The 17,364-nt window shown below is 29.4% G+C and overlaps 2 protein-coding genes and 1 long non-coding RNA gene across 8 annotated transcripts in view; all 3 read left to right on the top strand.

Annotated features, from left to right (window-relative positions):
* Positions 1 to 1,238: 1,238 nt before the first annotated feature.
* Positions 1,239 to 2,781, top strand: LOC128668387 (uncharacterized). Of its 2 annotated transcripts, XR_008404136.1 has the most exons (4): positions 1,239 to 1,341; positions 1,616 to 1,732; positions 1,961 to 2,498; positions 2,572 to 2,781. It is a non-coding gene; the product is annotated as an uncharacterized LOC128668387 (long non-coding RNA). The 2 variants fall into 2 exon arrangements; XR_008404131.1 differs by lacking the exon at positions 2,572 to 2,781 and having other exon boundaries at positions 1,961 to 2,565.
* A 1,958-nt stretch (positions 2,782 to 4,739) lies between these two features.
* LOC128668373 (uncharacterized) lies at positions 4,740 to 7,268 on the top strand. Of its 4 annotated transcripts, none has more exons than XM_053741185.1 (9): positions 4,740 to 5,147; positions 5,213 to 5,477; positions 5,559 to 5,665; positions 5,746 to 5,875; positions 5,947 to 6,209; positions 6,545 to 6,629; positions 6,704 to 6,806; positions 6,886 to 6,976; positions 7,087 to 7,268. In XM_053741185.1, exons 5-9 carry the CDS (start codon positions 6,177 to 6,179, stop codon positions 7,186 to 7,188), a joined length of 414 nt encoding a protein of 137 aa, XP_053597160.1. In that variant the 5' UTR covers positions 4,740 to 5,147; positions 5,213 to 5,477; positions 5,559 to 5,665; positions 5,746 to 5,875; positions 5,947 to 6,176; the 3' UTR covers positions 7,189 to 7,268. The 4 variants fall into 4 exon arrangements, 2 of the variants coding, with proteins under 2 accessions (XP_053597160.1, XP_053597182.1); XM_053741207.1 differs by having other exon boundaries at positions 4,741 to 5,147; positions 5,952 to 6,209; XR_008404118.1 differs by having other exon boundaries at positions 4,745 to 5,147; positions 6,517 to 6,629; positions 6,719 to 6,806.
* A 9,792-nt stretch (positions 7,269 to 17,060) lies between these two features.
* LOC103570358 (reticulon-4-interacting protein 1 homolog, mitochondrial) overlaps positions 17,061 to 17,364 on the top strand; it is a 41,838-nt gene continuing 41,534 nt past the window's right edge. The window contains exon 1 of one of the 2 annotated variants that reach the window (XM_053741444.1): positions 17,061 to 17,167. The gene's annotated coding sequence lies outside the window, so the exon portion shown is untranslated. Of the gene's footprint in view, positions 17,219 to 17,364 lie in introns of both variants that reach the window. The other variant, XM_053741437.1, reaches the window with a different exon arrangement.

The raw sequence follows: 17,364 nt of genomic DNA, 5'->3' as shown, positions 1-17,364 counted from the left end.
TCAAATGGTAACAAATTTCGACATTTGCATCTATAAAGACGTTTTGGACAGAATTTTATAATAAAGCATTTTTGGAGAATAGATGCAGAATTTACGGTCACATTAAAAACCGTCATGAATTTGGTCATTTTCATGTATATACGCGTTTGTGACGAAAATTTTCAATTATAATTTATTGTTAAATACAAACTATAAAAGAATTTGATCATTGTATTACCGAAATTTACCGAGATATTTCAGTTTTAGCTTGTACAAGTAATCATTTTAAAGTCGAATAAAAATAATTTTTTCATGTAGTATTTTAAAATTTTTTTTTAACAGAACTTTCAACCATTAAATGATGCAATAAATATGACATAAATCATATTGTTATTATCACAAAAATTTCTTTATCCACAGACTCGGTAGAGTCTGGCGCCAAGTTCCGTTCAAGTAAACGGAGCGCCAGACGACCGAGTATGTTTACTGTGAACAGAACGGTTTTTTTAGGTTGCAAAATTTAGCTCCCTTAAGTTGGCGGGGGGAATTCGATTTTTGGCAAATTTTTTTTAGCAATTCGTTTGTTCGTCGATTGTTCGTCAATGTTCGCTATAAATAATTATTTGTTCGTTCTTTATTTTTTTTTAAATAAATTTTTAAAAATTTATTTGAAGTTAGCGGTGACTATACTCATTTTCTATCTTTTTTAATTTTTTTTCCATTTATCTTGATTTGTTTGTTAATACCCCACCAAAAATAGCGTTTGTTTGTTTGTTTTTATATTTATAATTAATTATTAAAATTTTAATTATGCCCGTTGATCTAATAGTAGTTGTGCGCATGCGCAAGTGTCTGCTCTAGGTTTAAAATTTTTTATTGTTTTCATTATTATTTATGTTTTAATTAAATTAGTAATCTTATCAAGTAATTATCAAATCCTGTTGATCATCTAGCACATCGTAAGAGTATCCAGGTATTTATCGGAGAGAAATGTCAATAAGCCACAATAAAATATGAAACGAAAGAGTCCTCAAAGAATCTTAGAAAACCACTTTTAATATTATTATTATTATCTTTATTTATTTAATATTTAATACACTCGACTAATTATTTTGTTTTATCAATATTAATTATGTATTAAAAATACTGAAAACATTTTAATGTTATTTTCATTTACTCTTTTATAATTTACCGCTCTGTTTTGTAACTTACGTGGTGTGTCACCTATTATCAAGTATTTTAACTTGCCGTTCAACTAGTATTTTTGTGTTACACAGTTGGTCTCATAAATAGTTGGTAAACCAATTACTAAATTACAAGTATCATCGAAGTCAATAATAAATAAATATAATATTGGAGCAGGTTTGTAAAATTAAACTAATAATTAATTATTTATTTAATATTAGAGTAGACTTATACAATTGAAGTTATTAATTATTCATTTGCGCAATTTTTATAAATTTATATTTTGCGTCTACATTGAGACTCAAAATAACTTAGCCTAAGAAATTTGATGAAAATTTTAATTAATATTTATTATTAAACATCATTTTATAATTAAAGATGTTTTTCTAATTTTTTTTTTTTTTTTTTTTTTTTTTTTTTTCCAAATATTAAAATTTTTTTTATTTTTCAGTTTTGAAAACAATATTTTTATACCACTTATCAAAATGGAGCTCAACTCTATAATGTTTCACCAATCGGATGTGATTCTTTCATCTAATCTCCAACATTATTTGTCCTTCATTTATATGTAAGTATATTACCATTAATTATTAGTATTATTATCAATAAGTTTTTGAACTCTGAAAATTTTTTGATCAGTACCCTGATTAAGAAAAATGATTTGCTTGATGTTGAGTGTATATCTATATATTAGTCGATTCAAATTGTTTTGAATCATTCCAAATTATTTTTGTTGATCAGGGTAACAGTTATATTTTATGATTATATTATTATATCGATTATTTTTTCTATACAGAGTTGACTAGAGAGGCTATGCAAACTGGAATCCGGGATGTAGACTCACTGAGTCACTGGTGATAATTGGTACAGTAGATAATATAAGTTGATCGTTGATGATGGACCGATCGGAAAGAGTTTTTTGGCTATTGAGACTATTATTAATTAAGAGCGTTTCGATTATGCTGGTGCGGAGAAGAAAAAGTTCTGTATCTACATTGCTATCGGTCAAATGAGATCTACAGTAACTTGGATCGTGAAAATAGTGACGGCACTGCTATTAACTATTCTATCATCGTATTCGATACCGTGTCTGATGCTGCTCTTTTCTTACACTTTTTTGCCATGTGCCATGGCAGAACTTTTTTTTTGTGACAACGGCAAACATGTCTTCATTATTTATGATGATTTGTCAAAATCGGTAATTGCTTACCATTAAATACTTTTATTTTTGAGACGACCTTTAGGAAATGATGCTTAGCCTCGTCATGTATTCTATATTCATTCTCGTTTTCTTGAAAGAGCAGTAAAATCCATTAAATGTACATAAATAATTGGTGAGTGAAATGAATAATTTATTAAATGAAAAACATGAATAAAATACGTTATTAAATAATCATATGATATTAGAGTTCGGACCGTCAATAATTTTACAAACCTGCTCCAATATTATATTTATTTATTATTGACTTCGATGATACTTGTAATTTAGTAATTGGTTTACCAACTATTTATGAGACCAACTGTGTAACACAAAAATACTAGTTGAACGGCAAGTTAAAATACTTGATAATAGGTGACACACCACGTAAGTTACAAAACAGAGCGGTAAATTATAAAAGAGTAAATGAAAATAACATTAAAATGTTTTCAGTATTTTTAATACATAATTAATATTGATAAAACAAAATAATTAGTCGAGTGTATTAAATATTAAATAAATAAAGATAATAATAATAATATTAAAAGTGGTTTTCTAAGATTCTTTGAGGACTCTTTCGTTTCATATTTTATTGTGGCTTATTGACATTTCTCTCCGATAAATACCTGGATACTCTTACGATGTGCTAGATGATCAACAGGATTTGATAATTACTTGATAAGATTACTAATTTAATTAAAACATAAATAATAATGAAAACAATAAAAAATTTTAAACCTAGAGCAGACACTTGCGCATGCGCACAACTACTATTAGATCAACGGGCATAATTAAAATTTTAATAATTAATTATAAATATAAAAACAAACAAACAAACTCTATTTTTGGTGGGGTATTAACAAACAAATCAAGATAAATGGAAAAAAAATTAAAAAAGATAGAAAATGAGTATAGTCACCGCTAACTTCAAATAAATTTTTAAAAATTTATTTAAAAAAAAATAAAGAACGAACAAATAATTATTTATAGCGAACATTGACGAACAATCGACGAACAAACGAATTGCTAAAAAAAATTTGCCAAAAATCGAATTCCCCCCGCCAACTTAAGGGAGCTGCAAAATTTTATTAATTCTACACACCTTTTTTTCCTTCAACAATAGTCTATAATAATACTCTATATCTTATATTACCGATATTAATTAATCATTGTCATTAATAAAAATAAATTCTATTTTAAATTAATAAAATTCACTGTCACAAACTATAGCGACCCAGATTTTTAGATTTTAACTTTTTTCTCATGGGCAACATAACCTTCTATACATAGGAACTATAGTAAAAAAAGGCGCATTTGCAATGGATACTCATGTGCTGTAAGCACGTATATATATAGATATATATGTCGTTGTATAAATATAGAGGATTTATGAAAGGCTGACTTTAACTATACCTTCATAGTTGCAAAAGTAAGGAGTACAATACAAAAAAGTTGCAAAAGTAATAAATACAATAATTATAGAGTGCGTTCCACTAAGCGGTCACAATCAATTTCCTATCTAAGTATACGTAGCGTGATCGTTGTGAGTGCTTAGTGGGACGCACCCATAGTCTATTTATTTTGTGTTATACTTATTATACTTTTACAACGTTTCTATATAGCCTATATAGTACTCATTACCCTGATAACACGAGTTGATCGTGAAAAAGTTGGTCATTCATTAGTTTCCGACCAATTTGACGACAAGTTATCGATAACTTCAGCTTTTGCAACTTTTGGCTACAAGTTACCGCCAACTTTCTGAGAAAGTTGGCGCCAGTATGGAGCTGCAAATGGAATGCAAGTTTCTAAGGAAATTGAAAGGAAACTTACCGTCAACTTATGATTGCCAACTTTTGCAAGCAACTTTTGCCACCAACTTTCTCAGAAAGTGACCATCAACTCTTTGGATTTACAACTTTTGCCATCAACTTTCTCAGAAAATGTCTATCAACTATTGGAGGTACCAACTGTTGGCGGTCAACTTGGTGTCCAGTTGCGGCTGCAAGTTTCTCGTCAATTTCTCGCCAACTTGGCTATCAGGGTACCTTTTCCAATAGATAAAAATAAACTGTGGTACATTAGATTATCTATTACATCTATTACATAAACTGTATATAGGTTTACTCAATTTATAGATCTATCGTTAATAATGGTAACAACCTGTGTTAAAGTCCATGAGTTTTAAGGTCTCGGCAATTCTAAACGAGTGCTGTATAGATTCAATCTCGATTGTCGCCTGTAGGTGGCACTTTCATAAAATTAAGCGGAAGTTTCAAATGACGATATTCTTGACATAATACTTATATTAAATATTGTTCGTCGTTTGTTCGTTATTGTCCGTCGATTGTTGTTGTTTGTTCGTTTACTGTTTATTTATAATTAAAAAATTGAATCTTCAACCTCAACTTAGCCCCCTTTAACTTATCGTCATTTCATTTTTTCCTGTTATCAATTAATTAATATTCATTTTCGTTTGTTCTTTCATAATCTTCGTTTGTTCGATCATAATTAACGTCTTATCGCCTTTTATTATCAATTTTGATTAATTAACATCTCATTACCAGTGTAGCTATGTCGCGCATGCGCATTAATACTTCAGACGCAGTGGGATTTCCTTCCAGATGCCCGGGAACACTTAAATTTAAGATTTATTACAAAAAAAAAGTGAATATCCAATCAAACAAAATATGAACTTTTAATTGTACTTGTCGTTATGAAATTTATATAAAATAATCTATATTGATATTGTGAAAAATCTTAATATACAGCATCAATCTGAATAGTTAGTAAATTAGTTATTAATTAATGGAAAATATAAGTGAAAATCTAATTTATCATGCTTTTCAGCGTACGTCTCTGCATTCAACGTGAGTGCATATAGATTGTATTTATTTGTGAAAATTTTATGTCTGCAAATTTTTGATTGTGTATGTGAAGATTTCCTGTGCGTGCATATTTATATACGTTAAGTGATTTCAATTAAAGAGTATATACAATCACAGACTTAAGGTTAAATGTGCATAAGTCTGAGGAAAAGTTAAATTGGAGCACTTGCTAGTACTCTAGCTAAGTATACTATTTACGGATACTACTGGTTATAAGATGTTATAGGGTAATGAATTTATTTATTAAAAATGTAAATAAGATGAATGAATAAAAAGTAAATTTTAAAAAAATATTATAAATTATACAGGTAGCTAGGACGAATTCTGGGACATATTCACTAAGATGAAATTGAAGTTTTTGGTGGACTCTGGCTGAGGATACTATTTTTACAAAGACTGCTGGTTATAAAGTATTGTAAGTTAATAATTCCACTTACTAAAAATTAGATGAAATCAATTGAAAAAAAAAAAAAAATCAATAATTATTTATAACAGTACTAGTTATGGTGATTATTATCTGGGCAAATCTGCTCGAGGCTGATTGGATGTTAAATTGGAGCATTACGTTGGATCCCGGCTGAGGACCTTCTCTTCATTGCGAGTACTGGCCATTAATTTATGGATGGTAATAATTTCATTGATTTAAAAATTCGCTAAAGTTAATGAACAATTAATATTAATAAATTTATTATTTAGTACAGGCTACTTAAAAAATTTCCCAATGAAATTTTCACGAATTTAATGAAGAATTTAATTGGAATACTCCAAGAGACTACGACTCAGGATTTTGTTCGATTTTCTCTGTTGGTAATCGTACATTTCTCCATTATGATTTCATTTTCCAATATATTAATTAAACAAATTCTGTGAATTCGTATTAAAACAAAACAAAAACAAATATAAATCAATTCGTACCTTTAGTAACAATGAAGACTTTGTCCCTTGTTAATAAAAAAAAAGTACATCAAAAATAAATATACTTGTTACTTACTAATGTTCATAAATTTTATTATTCTATACATCTATGTATTTTAATTTATATAATTAAAAAAGTAATCAATTATTCTAGAGAGATTATTAATTTTCTTTTAAATTTTTGTGTTTATATTCAACTGTATTTAACTGGATATGAAATCAATGTATAGATAATATAAGAATACAACAATGTATATATATATATATATATATATATATATATATTCATTTTATTTAATTTTTTTATTATATATGTATAGCAATTATCTTGACAGTCATTTTTTATTTAAGAAGTAACAATTACGATCGAGAATTTCAGTTGTTTTTAGTGTTCACTTCATTTATTCATTCGTCACCGGTTACCATCGCATCATCACTTGCCACTATGATCTCTCCAAACAAATGTAAGTTTTGTATTATATAATTATTACTCTCACTCGTTTCTATGATTGATTAATTATTTTTCTTTTAATTACAGGGACTTTCAATGAAGAATATGCAATGGTTCGTTCTCGTCTCCTGGAACATGGGACGGATTATAAGTTTAATCGTTTACGAGACGATGACCTTGGCATATGGGAGTAAGTAGTATAGTATTAAAATTATATTTCAATTAATCTGAAGCTAATTAATTATAAAATAATTTTTTTTTTATTACAGAATTATTTCTCAAGAACCAATTCTCGTAAACGGAAAAAAAGACGCTACGATGTGCCGGGACCGGTTCTTCGACATCATTTATGATTTTTTGGTATGTTTAAGTATTTTTAATTTAAGGTTGTGCTATTTTAATTAAGTATATATAAATATACATATATAGATATAGATATATTATTAATTATTCTAATTTTTATGTTTCAGGTTTATTTTAACATGTCAGACAGGCAACGAATGTCGGTGAACTTGCCTGCACATTACATGCTTTTTCAATATTACCTCACTCAATGTGATGCAGTTTTTTAGAAAAATTGGGCTGAGTAAAAATTAAAAGTGATCTTCAAAATGAAAATGAATAAAATTTTTTTGGATTCTCAACAAATTAATCATATTTGTCGTAACCTATTACATAATTTTTCCCAATATTATATGCTAAAATTCATTTCTATATAAAAAGAAAAAAAAATTGATTAATAAAAATAAAAGAAAAACAATGCGATCGAGTTTTTAAAGTTTTTTGAAAAAGTAGGGTATTAATCTAAGAGCCGGTGGGAGATCGACCTTCACCCATCAGATAACCAGATGAGACATATTTTTTATCAAATATAATTTATTAACAAACATGCCTATGATGGCTTGGCTATCAAAAAGTGTTCATGGCTATTTTTAATTAAATTAATTTTAATCAATTTTTTTTCATCACCTTCACACTTTTGATAACCGAATGAATTTCATTTCAACTGATAGTTTTTAATACACAGAATATGCCTTCGTAGGCTTGTCTATTTATTTCTGTGCATGGCTACCTGCCAAGCAGATGTAAACAGGTAAGTCAATATAGGAAACTGTAGTGTTCTGATAACCAATCGAAATTGGTATCATAAGTAAGATATTTTAATTATAAAACTAATTGTATAGGCTTGTCTGCAAAAAATCGTTCATGAAATATTATTGTCAGGCTATAAAATTTTAAAATTGGAGCTATTTGATAGGTGCGAGAGAGAAAGTAGAGCGGCCGAGGTCCGTGAAGTAGAACAAGACACAACATAGTAGCTGCACGCTACCTGACCGTTGAATGTGTCCGAGTGCGCATGCTCGTGTAGAGTCGAAAATAATTTATTAGTGACAAAACAACACGTGCTAAATAATATTTATTAAGATGTCAAAAATTAGTAAAAAGTGTTTTTTGTGTGAAACGAAAGAGGATAAATTGACTTTAAAGAAAATTCTTTTAAAATATGTCATTTAAAATTGGCTTTCTGTAACGAGCAACCTGCAGTCACTACGTGACTACTTAAATATCGGTACGAAATTTATAAAGTACACAGAAAAAAAAGATTCCTTGCCAGAAAATTAAAATATTAATTTAAATAAAGAAAATAAATACGACCGTCTTTTTTTCCCGCGTAATTTTAATGTAATTCGAATGAAATAGATAAATCGCTTTATCTCAATATTTGTCAATAAAAAAGAGTTTAAACTATGAAAAGACACAAATTCAAGTCAAGATCTTTTTAACGATATAAAATTTAATAACATTAACTAATTTTAGCATGTAAATATGGCGGGACCAAAATCTTCCTTATTCTCTTAATAATATAGATTATTCTTTATAATATATTTTAAATAATGAATATAAATTTTTTTATAATTTTAAAATTTTATAATTTAGCTGCAAAATGAAAAAAAATTTAGTTGAATTAATTTTTTTTTATTATTAATATATTTAATAATTTCTTTTTCATTATTTTACAGCCGTAAGTATTTCTAATATAATTAAATTAGAGTTATAATAAATTAGAGTTTAAAATTACTGTCGATTGTGATAAATAAATGCTGTCTCTGTCACTCACATGTATGCGAGCATGCGCACTCGGATACATTCAACGGTCAGGTAGCGTGCAGCTACTATGTTGTGTCTTGTTCTACTTCACGGACCTCGGCCGCTCTACTTTCTCTCTCGCACCTATCAAATAGCTCCAATTTTAAAATTTTATAGCCTGACAATAATATTTCATGAACGATTTTTTGCAGACAAGCCTATACAATTAGTTTTATAATTAAAATATCTTACTTATGATACCAATTTCGATTGGTTATCAGAACACTACAGTTTCCTATATTGACTTACCTGTTTACATCTGCTTGGCAGGTAGCCATGCACAGAAATAAATAGACAAGCCTACGAAGGCATATTCTGTGTATTAAAAACTATCAGTTGAAATGAAATTCATTCGGTTATCAAAAGTGTGAAGGTGATGAAAAAAAATTGATTAAAATTAATTTAATTAAAAATAGCCATGAACACTTTTTGATAGCCAAGCCATCATAGGCATGTTTGTTAATAAATTATATTTGATAAAAAATATGTCTCATCTGGTTATCCGATGGGTGAAGGTCGGTCTCCCACGGTCTCCTCTACTATATCAAGATGTTCTCAACGTTGGAGTAGCACCGTTTCTAGTTGTACTTTTGAGGATGGCTTTTTTTCACAAATAATCAAAGTTATAAAAACGGAAGCTGTTTATATTTCGTCACATAACACATTACACATAACCATTAAGTTTACATTATGTAAATAAAATTATATTTAATACAAAAATTAAAATTTTTAAATATTCAGTATTTTGTCGAATAACCATCATTCGCAATAACTTCCTCCAAACGTCTAGGCATGGATCTCACTGTCTTTAATAAGTCAGGAATTTTGTAGCTTACGTTATCCCAGACCCCACGAACAAATTCATTCAGTATCGCCTTAGTCCTGATTGGTTCCACAGGTTGCCAATTCCTTGTCATCATACCTATAAGAAGTGTAAACAAAAAAAATTTATATATCTTACAAGTTCAAAAAGAAACAAAAAATGAGAATTATGTCAATAGATTATTTATTTTAAATGTGAAGATAAAGTTTTACCCCACACATTCTCGATTGGGTTAAGATCTGGTGACTTAGAAGGATGTGGTATGAGGATGAAGTCAGGATTGGCCATAAACCAATCCTGAGCAAGGCGTGAGGTATGGATCGGGCTATTATCTTGCAGGAAATATATGAAAGGATGGTCTTCCTCCGGATAAATATCACGGACGGCTGGTTCCATACACTCATTCAGTAATTCAACATATTCTTCACCATTGAAATTTCCCGACAAAGGTTGCAAAGCTATTAATCCTCGTCCAGACATGCAACCCCAATGGTTGGACGTAACTCGACCAGACCAATAATCCGGGAGCACATAAGCAGGATTGAACCTCTCGTTTCGTGGTCGCCAAACGCGCAATCTGTTATCTGCACTCGTTGAAAAAGACTGAAAATGTCAAAAATTATTTTTTTTAGTTTAACTTTGAAAGAAATTTGACAAAAATATATTAGTAAAAAAGCTCTTGCTCGTTTGTGAGGAATGATATACCAAAAACAAGTACTATAATATCATTATATACCTTCTCATCTGTGAAAATGACATCTTCCCATTGTTCAGGCATCCAATTTCGATAATTTCTAGCATACTGCACGCGATTAATGCGATGGGCGTCTGTGAGCTCTGGCTTTTTAGTAGGACGAGCTGACATATTACCATACTTTTTAAAGCGAAGATCGACTGATATTGGCGAAAGATTGGAGCCGCATAAATGAATGATTTGCTCGTATGATGAAAACGGGTTGTGTAATTACGTTTCCAGCAATAATAAATCTTCATCAACTGTAGTAAGTCGAGGACGATGATTCAATTTACGGTGGTCTAGCAATCCAGCTTCACCATGTTCTCGAAATTTTTTTTTCCATAAATAAACTGTCTTAAAATTGCAATTGCATAATTCGGCAACAACATTTGCATGAACATTAGCCTGAAGTAAGCCGACGATTCGTCCCCTTGTGATCACTGATTTATTCGCATAAATATCACCCATTACAGTCACTCAATGAACTGATTTAAAAGATGTAAAAATCAAAAACTTTTTTTAAAATATATTAATGAAACAAATAATAAAATTCTTGACAATGAGTAAGTGACAAGTCTCGGATAAACACAAGAGTATCACGATAGATATCTCAATAATAAATAATTTCAACAAGAACAATAGACGATAGTGCATGGAAATAACAAATGAATAAGAAAGAGTTAAAAATACAATAATTATGCAGAATAGAGATGGTAATTTATCTCAAGCTTTTATTAAGGAAGTTAAAAATACAAGAACAAAAATATTTATTTTTGATGTACTTTTTTTCTTATTCACAAGAGACTAAGTCCTCATTGTTACGATAGTTACAAACCAATTAATATTTTTTTTTTAAATATGAATTCACATAATTTGTAAAAAGTTCTGCAAATCAGTGAATATTCACTGCGAATCAGTCCCAAGTATATCACTGATTTAATCAGTGATATACTTGGGACTATTCATGCAGTGAATATTCACTGATTGGACTGCTTTTCACTAATTTATTTTAAGAGAGTGAGCCAGAGTCTTTTGGAGTGTTCCAATTAAATTCTTCATTAAATCCGTGAAAATTTCATTGGGAAATTTTTTAAGTAGCCTGTACTAAATAATAAATTTATTAATATTAATTATTCATTAACTTTAGCGAATTTTTAAATCAATGAAATTATTACCATCCATAAATTAATGGCCAGTACTCGCAATGAAGAGAAGGTCCTCAGCCGGGATCCAACGTAATGCTCCAATTTAACATCCAATCAGCCTCGAGCAGATTTGCCCAGATAATAATCACCATAACTAGTACTGTTATAAATAATTATTGATTTTTTTTTTTTTTTTCAATTGATTTCATCTAATTTTTAGTAAGTGGAATTATTAACTTACAATACTTTATAACCAGCAGTCTTTGTAAAAATAGTATCCTCAGCCAGAGTCCACCAAAAACTTCAATTTCATCTTAGTGAATATGTCCCAGAATTCGTCCTAGCTACCTGTATAATTTATGATATTTTTTTAAAATTTACTTTTTATTCATTCATCTTATTTACATTTTTAATAAATAAATTCATTACCCTATAACATCTTATAACCAGTAGTATCCGTAAATAGTATACTTAGCTAGAGTACTAGCAAGTGCTCCAATTTAACTTTTCCTCAGACTTATGCACATTTAACCTAAAGTCTGTGATTGTATATACTCTTTAATTGAAATCACTTAATTTTATTCAACTTTTAATTAATATTTCACGTTTAACACTGCACGCTACAGATCAGAAATTTTTAAATCACAATTACTACTTGTAATAACATTTTATTTATTTTAATTCATTAATTAAAGCTACACACTTTGATAAACAGTTCTTCACCAAGCACAACATTGTTTTTTATATAAACAAATAAAAATTAATATTTATTTACTAACCCTTATGTTTGTTTACATATGTCATTGAACTATTAACCACTTTAAATACATTTCCTTTCACTTGGCCTAAGTTCACACTCCTCTATGCTTCCACTGTCGCCAACGGATATTTTTCGCCTTAACTATGACAACATACAGAGTGGTTGCAACTTTCAAATTTTTTTCCCAGGCATTAATGATGGCGATTGTAGCTATGTCGCGCATGCGCATTAATACTTCTGACGCAGTGGGATTTCCTTCCAGATGCCCGGGAACATTTAAATTTAAGATTTATTACAAAAAAAAAGTGAATATCCAATCAAACAAAATATGAACTTTTAATTGTACTTGTCGTTATGAAATTTATATAAAATAATCTATATTGATATTGTGAAAAATCTTAATATACAGCATCAATCTGAATAGTTAGTAAATTAGTTATTAATTAATGGAAAATATAAGTGAAAATCTAATTTATCATGATTTTCAGCGTACGTCTCTGCATTCAACGTGAGTGCATATAGATTGTATTTATTTGTGAAAATTTCATGTCTGCAAATTTTTGATTGTGTATGTGAAGATTTCCTGTGCGTGCATATTTATATACGTTGAATGCAGAGACGTACGCTGAAAAGCATGATAAATAAGATTTTCACTTATATTTTCCATTAATTAATAACTATTTTAATATCTTGTTATGAAAATTTCGTCTTATTTAAAGTTGGTAACCTTATCGACTGTAGTTCCAAGGCTTTGCTGATTACCAAATTTTATTCCGAAATGAGTCAAAAAAATTTTTCGATCGTAAAGCACTTTCAGATGCTTCACATCATGAGTCGTGCAATAATAGTTAAAAAACGTCTTTATGATGTATAACTTTTGAATAAATAAAAAAGTAAATAATTTCGATTAATTTTAAATGAAAAAATTCTTAAACCGTGTTTTTAGTTTTTTAAAATATTTTTCTTTTAACTGCAAAACGGACAAATCCTCGCTTGGTTTTGCCAGTTGTGTTGTGTTGCCTCAAACACAAACTATGCATGGCTCAGTTCTCGAATTGCGATATGTTCCTTAGGTGCAATTCTAAGTTTTTTTTTTTTATATACCTCTTATATGATTTTAAATAAACAAATAATTAAATAATTTTGTTTAATTTTAAATAAAATGATTTTTAACCTTAATGTTTTAATTCGTTTCGATCTTTAAATCATGTTTTACTCAAAGAATATATACTTTACAAAAAGATATGAAATCCGAACAAAAACAGTTTCACTGTAAAAAACGCGCCAAGTCCACGTTCATAGAACTCAAATTTATTTGAAACAAAATTTGATTCTTTACGAAAAGATGTGAAATAAAAAGTGATACTTTACAAAAAGATACGATATAAAGAAGTAACCAAGTAACGGTTATAATTCAAAAATTGAAGAAATTTTGTTGCAGATTTAACAATTGAAAAAAAAAAATTTTTAATCGTACTTGGCGTGCGTCATTGAGTACCCCAAATTTTTTCAGGATTGATGAATGTAATTGTAATGTAAGCAAATTTATAAATAGGTGGACCTTTTAAATGCATAAATATAATTAATGAATTATTATTTCATAAAAGTTTCGCAAAACTGAATTGTGTATGGAGTAAGTCAAACAAATCTAAGAATAAGTTCGAAGAAACTTTAATTTCGTTTCAAATCCAGTTTTACATTTTTGTTTTATTCAAATCTTCCCGCGGATAGGTCGAACTAAAGTACATCCAAATAGAATGACCTTTGTAAACAGTATTACCTAGCAGTCAGTGTGCAGCGCGACGAATAATTCGGACTAGTCATCAAGGCCATCAAAGCTGGTTTTAAAGAATAATGTCTTGTTCATGAAACCTTTTCATACCGATAACCAAATTCAATAGCATACAACTGATAAAATAAAAACGGTATTGAGAAATGGCTTGTGATTCATCCGAAAAAATTTGGGGTACTCAATGACGCACGCCAAGTACGATTAAAAATTTTTTTTTTTCAATTGTTAAATCTGCAACAAAATTTCTTCAATTTTTGAATTATAACCGTTACTTGGTTACTTCTTTATATCGTATCTTTTTGTAAAGTATCACTTTTTATTTCACATCTTTTCGTAAAGAATCAAATTTTGTTTCAAATAAATTTGAGTTCTATGAACGTGGACTTGGCGCGTTTTTTACAGTGAAACTGTTTTTGTTCGGATTTCATATCTTTTTGTAAAGTATATATTCTTTGAGTAAAACATGATTTAAAGATCGAAACGAATTAAAACATTAAGGTTAAAAATCATTTTATTTAAAATTAAACAAAATTATTTAATTATTTGTTTATTTAAAATCATATAAGAGGTATATAAAAAAAAAAAACTTAGAATTGCACCTAAGGAACATATCGCAATTCGAGAACTGAGCCATGCATAGTTTGTGTTTGAGGCAACACAACACAACTGGCAAAACCAAGCGAGGATTTGTCCGTTTTGCAGTTAAAAGAAAAATATTTTAAAAAACTAAAAACACGGTTTAAGAATTTTTTCATTTAAAATTAATCGAAATTATTTACTTTTTTATTTATTCAAAAGTTATACATCATAAAGACGTTTTTTAACTATTATTGCACGACTCATGATGTGAAGCATCTGAAAGTGCTTTACGATCGAAAAATTTTTTTGACTCATTTCGGAATAAAATTTGGTAATCAGCAAAGCCTTGGAACTACAGTCGATAAGGTTACCAACTTTAAATAAGACGAAATTTTCATAACAAGATATTAAAATAGTTATTAATTAATGGAAAATATAAGTGAAAATCTTATTTATCATGCTTTTCAGCGTACGTCTCTGCATTCAACGTATATAAATATGCACGCACAGGAAATCTTCACATACACAATCAAAAATTTGCAGACATGAAATTTTCACAAATAAATACAATCTATATGCACTCACGTTGAATGCAGAGACGTACGCTGAAAATCATGATAAATTAGATTTTCACTTATATTTTCCATTAATTAATAACTAATTTACTAACTATTCAGATTGATGCTGTATATTAAGATTTTTCACAATATCAATATAGATTATTTTATATAAATTTCATAACGACAAGTACAATTAAAAGTTCATATTTTGTTTGATTGGATATTCACTTTTTTTTTGTAATAAATCTTAAATTTAAATGTTCCCGGGCATCTGGAAGGAAATCCCACTGCGTCAGAAGTATTAATGCGCATGCGCGACATAGCTACACTGGTAATGAGATGTTAATTAATCAAAATTGATAATAAAAGGCGATAAGACGTTAATTATGATCGAACAAACGAAGATTATGAAAGAACAAACGAAAATGAATATTAATTAATTGATAACAGGAAAAAATGAAATGACGATAAGTTAAAGGGGGCTAAGTTGAGGTTGAAGATTCAATTTTTTAATTATAAATAAACAGTAAACGAACAAACAACAACAATCGACGGACAATAACGAACAAACGACGAACAAACGATTGGAGCATTGAAAAATTAAAAAAGTGTGAAAATCAAAATTGATGGGGACCAGCTTCAGCAAGCCAACTTTTTGGATTTACAACTTTTGCCACCAACTTTCTCAGAAAATGTCTATCAACTATTGGAGGTACCAACTGTTGGCGGTCAACTTGAAGTCCAGTTGCGGCTGCAAGTTTCTCGTCAGTTTCTCGCCAACTTGGCTATCAGAGTTTATTGTTATTATCATATTGTTGACAGTAAATAACACAGTGCATAATACTTATATTTAATATAAGTATTATGTCAAGAATATCGTCATTTGAAACTTCCGCTTAATTTTATGAAAGTGCCACCTACAGGCGACAATCGAGATTGAATCTATACAGCACTCGTTTAGAATTGCCGAGACCTTAAAACTCATGGACTTTAACACAGGTTGTTACCATTATTAACGATAGATCTATAAATTGAGTAAACCTATATACAGTTTATGTAATAGATGTAATAGATAATCTAATGTACCACAGTTTATTTTTATCTATTGGAAAAGGTACCCTGATAGCCAAGTTGGCGAGAAATTGACGAGAAACTTGCAGCCGCAACTGGACACCAAGTTGACCGCCAACAGTTGGTACCTCCAATAGTTGATAGACATTTTCTGAGAAAGTTGATGGCAAAAGTTGTAAATCCAAAGAGTTGATGGTCACTTTCTGAGAAAGTTGGTGGCAAAAGTTGCTTGCAAAAGTTGGCAACCATAAGTTGACGGTAAGTTTCCTTTCAATTTTCTCAGAAACTTGCATTCCAGTTGCAGCTCCATACTGGCGCCAACTTTCTCAGAAAGTTGGCGGTAACTTGTAGCCAAAAGTTGCAAAAGCTGAAGTTATCGATAACTTGTCGTCAAATTGGTCGGAAACTAATGAATGACCAACTTTTTCACGATCAACTCGTGTTATCAGGGTAATGAGTACTATACAGGCTATATAGAAACGTTGTAAAAGTATAATGAGTATAACACAAAACAAATAGACTATGGGTGCGTTCCACTAAGCACTCACAACGATCACGCTACGTATATTTAGATAGGAAATTGATTGTGACCGCTTAGTGGAACGCACTCTATAACTATTGTATTTATTACTTTTGCAACTTTTTTGTATTGTACTCCTTACTTTTGCAACTATGAAGGTATAGTTAAAGTCAGCCTTTCATAAATTCTCTATATTTATACAACGACATATATATCTATATATATACGTGCTTACAGCACATGAGTATCCATTGCAAATGCGCCTTTTTTACTATAGTTCCTATGTATAGAAGGTTATGTTGCCCATGAGAAAAAAGTTAAAATCTAAAAATCTGGGTCGCTATAGTTTGTGACAGTGAATTTTATTAATTTAAAATAGAATTCATTTTTATTAATGACAATGATTAATTAATATCGGTAATATAAGATATAGAGTATTATTATAGACTATTGTTGAAGGAAAAAAAGGTGTGTAGAATTAATAAAATTTTGCAACCTAAAAAAACCGTTCTGTTCACAGTCAACATACTCGGTCGTCTGGCGCTCCGTTTACTTGAACGGAACTTGGCGCCAGACTCTACCGAGTCTGTGGATATTGTAGTTCTTTTTAGGAT

Source organism: Microplitis demolitor, chromosome 1, assembly GCF_026212275.2.
Source record: "Microplitis demolitor isolate Queensland-Clemson2020A chromosome 1, iyMicDemo2.1a, whole genome shotgun sequence".
Lineage (NCBI taxonomy): Eukaryota > Metazoa > Arthropoda > Insecta > Hymenoptera > Braconidae > Microplitis > Microplitis demolitor.
The sequence above is the reverse complement of the archived record's forward strand: the minus strand, read 5'-3'. Positions and strand labels throughout refer to the sequence as shown.

Coding starts and splice junctions, on each gene's coding strand:
- LOC128668373 (XM_053741185.1), top strand. CDS start 6,177: ATGAAGACTTTGTCCCTTGTTAATAAAAAAAAA. Junction 6,630..6,703: donor TATGATCTCTCCAAACAAAT/GTAAGTTTTGTA, acceptor TTTTAATTACAG/GGACTTTCAATGAAGAATAT. Junction 6,977..7,086: donor ACATCATTTATGATTTTTTG/GTATGTTTAAGT, acceptor TTTATGTTTCAG/GTTTATTTTAACATGTCAGA.